The 8,984-nt window shown below is 36.8% G+C and overlaps 1 protein-coding gene across 1 annotated transcript; it reads left to right on the forward strand.

The window, feature by feature from the left end:
- The first annotated feature begins 5,590 nt into the window (after nt 1-5,590).
- Nucleotides 5,591-7,006, forward strand: LOC122541238 (muscarinic acetylcholine receptor M2-like). Its single transcript, XM_043677855.1, has one exon. The coding sequence runs from the start codon at nt 5,591-5,593 to the stop codon at nt 7,004-7,006; it is 1,416 nt and encodes a 471-aa protein (XP_043533790.1).
- The last annotated feature ends 1,978 nt before the right edge of the window (nt 7,007-8,984 follow it).

Raw genomic sequence — 8,984 nt, forward strand, 5'->3', positions numbered from 1 at the left:
TTACTTATTGCACAATTGTAATTCAGCAAATGCAGATATTGTGATCTTCACACCGGCTTAATTCCTTCTGTGAATGATAATGTTTAAATTCACTTGACTTAATTTTCACTCAGCAGTTCGTTCCTTCTGAATCCAATTAATAGCATTTGCCCCTAGCCGCCATATATTTTGATGGGTCCTTGTCAAGATGAAAAATAAAGTTTCTGAATCTCCAACGCAAATAAAAATCCGAAGTTATATTGTAGCCGATACACGGAGTACTTGCAGCATTAGATACCCAGTAGGACACGTAAATCAAGGATAAATATTGAAATCGTTTTAGAAACGAGTTTCAGTCCTGCAGCTCACTACCTTCCATTTCGATTTCACACCAATGTGTCACCTTACACATGGTGTGATGTTAGAAAAAGTATGAATTGCCTTTCATAAATCAGGTGATATGTTCCATTCATTTTCAATTGTGCCGTTTCCAATCATTACTTCAATATCGTTAAATATTATGTTTTTGCTTACCTATGAGTGACTCTGTCAGTCAGCCCCACAAATAATATTCCATCAGGTCACTCTTACCTTGACTGAGAATGTTTCCTTGTCCAATGTAATATTTTGTCCAACATTCAGATCTTCTTCCGAGAACATGGAATAAACTGAATTACTGCAATCAATCATAATCTCATCATTTACACACTGCTGACGTGCTTGCGCGACTTCTTCCTAAATATTAATTATTTTCCTTTTTTCATTTGAGAGATAGATGCTCTCTCCAACAGAATAACGCAGCTAAAAGTAGAATAATATTTATTACAGGTTGGTCGTGTCTTCTGAGAGACAGTACGAAAATAGGCTCAGGATTTAGCGAGGTCTGATGATGTCAACCGATGTATGATTTTCGACCGCTGAATAAATCAGTTACAGGAATACAATGCGTAGAACAACTGTGACTTTTAATCCTGACCATTAAAATAGTTTGCTGTCCTAATTTTAGGTCTGAGATCTGCTTTGCAGGGTCTGAAATCGCATTTAAAGGAAGGAAAGGCATTAATGATCACCCACGTGAGGAATTTTTCTCCTTTTCACAACTTCTTAATGCAAATTCCATCAGAGCACAAGTCAGCCTTCCAGATATCTCATCGTAGCAGAACGGACGAATGTCAGATCCCGGCAAGAGACGAATTTCCAGCTGCTTGCCGATCACTGCCCTAAAAGCAATGGACGGATATTGTCCCAATGGGTAAAAACGAGCGCTGAAAGAGTAATGCAAGACATAATTTGTTTTTAAAAAATGAAGACACAGGCCACTATGATTATGAGAAGGAAGAAGCACTTTACATTATGAAGGTAAAATTGATTTCAACAAGGAACATGCTCAACAGTTCCTCTATTAACGTCATTCATTAACCCTTAGTGCTCAGTTTTACTACGGAGTATTTGTTCTATTAGACGTCCTTAAATATGTTAAAACGTGACATTATTTTGATTAAGTACACCATGATCGACTAGTTAGCAACATTAATCAGGAGCCTGTATGATTAACAAAGCCCAGTTACAAATTTCATGTGAGATATGAAGCAGAATTCAGTGGTGAATTGGGTTATATGCAATTTAGAAGGAACGTCTATAATTATGACGACAAGAATTATTAATTTAGAAACTACTCTTTCTGGATGTTATACTGACCTGCGGTTTTCTCAACAAGGAACATTCGATGCTAATGGAGATGCAGTAGTCAATCTTAATAAAAATAAGCTTTTAGCATAGGTATTGGCATGTAAATTGTGCAACAACTTTGTTGATTAAACTTAATAGACATGAATATAAAAACAATGAACCCTTTTTGGAAAAATGAGTGAAATCAAAATAAACTAAGTGAAATAGTCAGACTTTAACAAAAGACTAACTTAAACTCATGGATGTCAGCAACAGACACCCATGATTGGATGCTGAGCAACAACAGCCCTCCAGCTCCTTGGCAATTGTAACCGAAAGTGGTGTGTGACATAGGGAGGGCGGAGAATGTAGACATAAAAGGTAAAAAGGTAAAGCAGACGTTTAAGACAATCAGAGAAAATTCACAGCAATTTGACATCCATGCTTATTATGCAGGGCACATTTGATAAAAGTGATAAATTCACGTTCTCAGTTCCCTTTCCAATAATGTCTATGTATACTCTATTCAGTCTTTAAGCAATTGTTTCAAATCTTGATGTTGCTTAATGAATAAATGGTGTAGATTAGCAAACCACAATGCAACATAGTCTAATAGATGTTTCCACAACTCATGAAGAATTGAGCGTGTGTTGTATTGTCGGAGGAAAAAAGCAGTAAAAAGAGAACTGTAAAGTTGATGGGGCAGTATGACAAAATAATGTAACTTGGGGAATCAGTGCTGGGGAAAAAAGTTTTGCAATGTCAGAGGGTCAATGCTTAAAGGTGATGCATTACTATTGGGAAGAAGCATTGAAGTGTTGGATGGAAGCAGTGAAAGAAGGTATTGCACTGAAGCAAGAGGAATGCAGGAGAATTGCTGCACTGAGATGCCAAAATGATATCCTTGTCGATCTCCCTCCATGGGGCAAAATTTTCCACGCCACTCTTTTGCTGTACACCTGGCTTATGTTCTATTGTGGAATGATTAATTTTACAAAAAAAAGATAATCTTGCCATTGATACAGAATTTCGTTTGGACATTTGCTGTGTGAAAATTAGCCGTTTTACTTCTTTTTTCAACATTGCCATTGAAAACGTAGTTAATTCACTTTGGTGCACTTTTGAATATCCTATAGCCCATGGTGAATGCTCTAATTATCGATTTTTCATGGCATGTGGAAAGGTAATAATTTGGTACCCGACTGTAAATATTATTGAATGAAGGCATTCATAATGAAATGTCTGAAATGTCGACTGTCCTGCTTCTTGGATGTGATCTGACTTGCTGTGCTTTTCCAGCGCCGCAATGTTTGGACTCAAATTCTCCAGAATATGCAGACCTCGCTTTCTCCTTTTCCTCACATGTGCCGAACTTCCTTATTTATAATTGTTTTTACAACTTCATCTTGCTGCATTTTTTGTTTGAAACATTTCATAAATGGCAGATTAAAAGTTAGATTGCAGAGACTTGATATTTGTTTTTCATCAGAACCTTGAATACACATAAAGTGAGGCATTAAAAATACAGCAAAAACATATTTAGCATAATTTTAAAAGCAGAAGCTTCAGCTAAAATTTCTATTATTGTAAAACTTGCATTACTTTTTTAGCTTTGAGAAGAAATAGCAACAGAAATCTTATCCTTGTATGGCATATCCTCTTTCATAAAATGTTTATAACTATAACAATCGAAAAAATATACTTTGTTAAAGTTTCATTAATATGCCACTGCCAGAAATTTGAATTTCGTAACATCAAATTCGAATACTCTTCCTTTGAGAGTTGTCTCTCTCCCACACGTTTTACTTTGGCTTCACAATTTTATCAGAACGAGAAGTTATCAATTATTGTGTCTGTGAGCTGATCTTAATACAATGCATATGTTCTTCTTTCTCAACTAACTGAAATAACTGCCTTTCCCAGTCCTCTGCTTCAGCTCATAGATCTGATGCACAAAGTTAAGGGAATCAAACAAATGTTTGAAAATATTCTACCATTACCAGCTAAATTTTCGCTGAGTATAAAGTTATTTTAACACGAATTCTTCAACTAACGGACTTAAAATCTTTTGAGACAACTTTTCAACGTCACTCAACAACTCTTCATTCATTTCAACACCAGACATTGACGATGAATTATATTTTTTGATAGTACTGAATTCAAATACTGCTAGAGAAATGAAGATTGCATCGAAGCTCTTTTTTTTAAGTTCACTCACCAGGATATATCGCACCAACAATAATTTCAGGTGAACTATCACTCTCACTGAATAAAAAGTGTGATGTTTCGCGACAAAGGAACAAGGGTTAGCAGGGGATGTGCCATAAAGTATATATCAGTTATAGATGATTGACACCTAACTGGCAGAACATTTTATAAAATTCAAGCTGACATGTTTTTTTTTGTTTGGGAAAAAAAGAAAATGGCCATTTTCTATGCAAAAATAATAAAAAGGACGAATATTATCTCCATGGGGAGAATTTGAAGCAGACTTCTGATGTGCCATAGGTTCTGGGTGTCTCATGCTTGAATCGCCAATGTCAGTCAGGAGTTACAAGAAGCAATTTGGGAAGGTATTGCAAATTTATACTTGCTGCCGAAGCGAGTGGCACACGAAATTGAAAGATTAAGCTTCGTTCTGCAAGGCATTGGTGTAACTGTATCTACTGTGCTGTGCATAGCATTGCTCGCCTGCTAAAGAATGATACAAATGTGTTAGAGACAGTTCTGAGAAGGGTCACTAGATCAATAGCTGAAATGAAGGAGAGAATAATGAGGTTGGTTTTCTAAGAAGGAAAAATTGGACAGAGTAGAACTATCTACTGAATTGTAGAGTCTACGATTTGGACATTTAAAATGCAATCCCCATTCTGTACTTCCCCATAGACACACACACATACATATACTCACTCACACACGTGAGAAACTCACATCCTGATGAGCTGGGGAAGAGAGAATCTGAATACTTCTAATGTGAAAGCACCGACATTCTTGTGAAGCAAAGACGGAAAATTACATCAATAGTAGGCAGGCGTGCACAAAGGATCAGCCATGCTATTATTGAATGGCAGAACAGGCTAGGTAGTCTGAACGCCCTCCGCCTGTGGCTAATTCATATTTTCACATCTGTCTGTGCCTTAAGAAATGCACCAAAGAATCCCCGTCAGCCATTGTAATAACTGGAATGCTCACTTTTTTAATGCCCTCTGGTAATGCGCTATTCTACAAAGAAATTCTGCCTTTATATATCCTCTGCATTGTCATCAATGCAATGACATTGTTTCTGTAATGTATAGAAATGAAAATATTCCGCAAACTGTGGCAGAACTAATGAGTCATATAGTTCCAGTTTAACATTCCTGCTCTTGCAGTTTACACCACAGATTATGAATATAATGAGCAAATATGCATGATTCAATTACCTTTTAATTTTCATTGCCACAGTCAGGTATGAGGAGTACCGAGTGATGTGAACAAATCAGTTCATCTAATCGAAGGCATAGGTCAAATTCCGTCGGGTAGGTATTTGAATCTACAAAAGGAAAATGCAAAAAATAACTTCTTAAATATCGACTATAATGTTATTCTCTAAATGGTGATCACGAAGTTGTCATCATTTGTTTTAAAATGCCAGTTTTCCAATATCTGCCAACATATTGAAAATCTGTCATATGTCCAACTCAAATGACATGCAACTGAAAGTGAGTTTCAAATATTGAACGATGTGGAAACGTCCATTTAAAATAACACTATAAGAACACAAAATCTGTAAAGCTTATGAGAGCACATTTTAAAAGATCTTCCTGATTGAATTTTAAACCGAAAAGATGTTGTTTCTTTTTTAAATGCACAATATTTATTTTCTTTTTCCTAATCCTTTGCTTTTCTCATATGCTTTATCATTTATGCCTTATTAGTGCTAAGTATAGATCAGAGGAGACTTATGGCAAATGGAACAGAAGCAACTCAATCTCTCAGCAACTTAACGGACTTGTCTGCACCTGCAGGATGGTGCGCTTACAAAACGGTCGAAGTGGTCTGCATTGTGATTGCTACAGGAGCATTAAGTTTGGTGACTATCATTGGAAACATTCTGGTCATTGTTTCTATCAAAATAAACAGACAATTACAAACTACTAACAACTACTTTATTTTCAGCTTAGCCTGTGCTGATTTGATCATTGGGGCATTCTCTATGAATCTTTACACTATTTATACTGTAAATGGATACTGGCCTCTGGGTCCAGTGGTATGTGATTTATGGCTTACTGTAGACTATGTTGTCAGTAACGCCTCTGTTATGAACCTCCTTATCATAAGCTTTGACCGCTACTTCTGTGTGACAAAACCCCTTATCTACCCAGTGAAACGAACAACGAAGATGGCAGGGATGATGGTTGCGGCTGCATGGGTGTTGTCTTTTTTCCTGTGGGCTCCTGCCATTCTCTTATGGCAGTTCATTGTAGGTGAGCGGGTTGTCGAAGAGGGCGAGTGTTACGTACAGTTCTTCTCAAATCCACCTGTCACTTTTGGCACTGCTATAATTGCCTTTTATATCCCAGTTACCATAATGGCGATTTTGTATGTGTACATATCTCGTGCCAGCAAGAGTCGAATGAAGGATGATAGAAATCATTCTGAATTATGTAAGGCAACTGTTACTCCAAGTGTAGTGAATAGCAAATTAATGAAACCAAACCGCACCAAAACAACAAATACTCTTGATGATTTGTTGGAGGTCAACATGAAACCTGACACAATAAGTAATGGAACATCAGGTGCCAGTTGGGTTCAAAGAAAAGCGGAGGCACTTTCCAGAGAATCTGACTTACTCAACCTGGCGTCATCAAATGCGAACAAGGAAAACGCTACACAAACGGGCACCAATTGCTTTACTGTATTTCACAATTTCAGGTCAGGCAACTTGACATGCTCTTCAATTTGCAGCAAATTTCAAAAGAATGATGTCTGTGGCATCAAGAAGCGAACAGTATCAGGGTTAAACATCAGGAATAGGAATGACAGAGAGATAAGAACAACAAATAACATTGTTAATGTGACCAGAACACATGTTAAGAGGGCAAAGGGTGCTGTATTACGAGAAAAGAAGGTAACTAGGACCATTCTGGCTATTCTCCTGGCCTTTATAATTACATGGACTCCGTACAATGTCATGGTTCTCATGGATACCTTCTGCTTAATCTGTGTCCCCAGCATAGTTTGGAACATCGGATACTGGCTCTGTTATATCAATAGTACACTAAATCCTGCCTGCTATGCATTGTGCAATATGACCTTCAAGAAAACGTTCAAACATCTTCTCCTGTGTCAGTGCAAGAATATAAGTGCAACAAAATAAGACGTCAATAATAATCACAATATAGCAAACACTTCTTTAAGTTACATCCAACCATAATAGGAAACTTCAAGCTCATTTGGAAAGATTATGAGTCAAGTTAATATGCTTATATGCCATAATGTCAGCATAGTTGAATTATATCAATCGAAATGGTAACGTGTCTTCTGAAAAAAAAGTCTGTATTGAATATCGAACATATGTATGAGTACACTGAAATGCCTTTGCCCAATGTTGTGAGCATCAATTCATGTAGTGTCTGATTTTTATGTTGAAGAGCGTTTACTTTTCAAATGAAGTCATTATAAATACTTGCAACTGACCCTCCAGTGATTGTATAATGGCGAGTTATTGCTGTTTATCTCCATTCACTTTGATGTCTTTCTTGTGGATTGGTATGACGTTAACATTGCAGAGTTCGATCTCCCTTTTGTCTGGTACACTGGCGAAAGTCATGAACCTTCCTTTAATTCCGTCAAATCAGGAAAAACACATCCTGATGTAAACGAGAGCATTTCTAACAAGTCGATTTGAGCTGCTGAGGTTGCAAATAATGCATTGTTTTGAAAAAAAGAAGGAAAATAATTATTTATATTCTAAACATCACTCTGTCCTCCTGACTTTCTCAGAATTTGTATTCAAATCCCTGCTGATGACAATGTTGCAAGAGTTACCTCTAATGATTTTTTTATGTGCATCTGCTTTAAACACTCTCTCCAAACTATTTAGATTGTAGCAATTCTGAGTTCAATTCTCACTTATCACGATGCAATTATAAAAAAATGAGCTTGATTTGAATGGATAAGAATGCAGCCATGTATCTATTTGTGGTCCAAAGCCTCGTGTGTAAAACATAAAGTAAAATAATGCCACTACATATTGTTTTAGATTTTTTTTTTCTGATAATGTCTGCTCGGTGACTGAATATGTTCGACTGCATAAGTCAGCTGAGGGTAAAAACACTTTCATTCTGTTTCTAGGATTAGCTCCTGATCATTACACACGAGGTCTATTTTTCTTATGTTTTCCAACTGCAAAACACAATTATCGAGCACCTGCAATGTAGGTATGAACACTTCACAGCTCAATAAGCAGACCCCAATATAAGCAGAATCTGATTCTAATCACGCTACAATCAAAAATGCGCTTACTTAAACTAGAATTCACATTGCATGTACTTAACAGTTGGATGCATGCTGGCGTTCGTTTTTCAATTTCTGCCATGACCCATGGTATTTCCTTTGGCATGTAGTATGTCCAATTGAGGCTGAATTAAACTAATTGCCAGAGACTCTCCAAACAAATGATTATGAATTCACACATTTACAAATAGGGCCAAAATATTGTCATGAAGCGCTTTCCAAGCATATGTTGACCTCATTTTCAAATTCTAAATCTCATGAGAAATCAGAACAAAAACAAAACGGTGCAGATGCTGGAAAAGTGAGATACAACGCGAGGAAAATGCTCCAAAGTTGCGACACAGTACGTGAAGAGACAATCATAGTTATTTGTGCTAATAATCCCATTCTGTTCGAGGCAAAATTAGTGTAATAGAATTTCTCAGGAAAATTTGTTTCTCGATGGTCCATTTCTTAATTTAATGATTACACTTTTCATGACACAAACCTGCCTTTCACAGTTCGCTGTTTCCTTAGCTGTGCACACTCAAAAGTGCCACTAAGACGAGTGACTTTCAATTTAATTGATGATGAGCAACAGTTTTGGTATGTCACAGTACATAGCTCCAGTCATATACATTCAGAGAAAACTATTCAGGAAGTGTCTGTCACCAGAGAGTACGTGTGCTGTTTGAGAGGGATTGGAAACTTGATGGAATGCATTTCATTATTCGGAATGTCACTTCTTTTCAGCCACATACTCCTATTTCCAATTTTTAGAATTCTATTTCGGCATCAGAGGCAGGTGATATTCTACTTCTGCTCAGGATCACAAAACCAATCCGTACTACCAATCACAA

Source organism: Chiloscyllium plagiosum, chromosome 37, assembly GCF_004010195.1.
Source record: "Chiloscyllium plagiosum isolate BGI_BamShark_2017 chromosome 37, ASM401019v2, whole genome shotgun sequence".
Taxonomy (NCBI): domain Eukaryota; kingdom Metazoa; phylum Chordata; class Chondrichthyes; order Orectolobiformes; family Hemiscylliidae; genus Chiloscyllium; species Chiloscyllium plagiosum.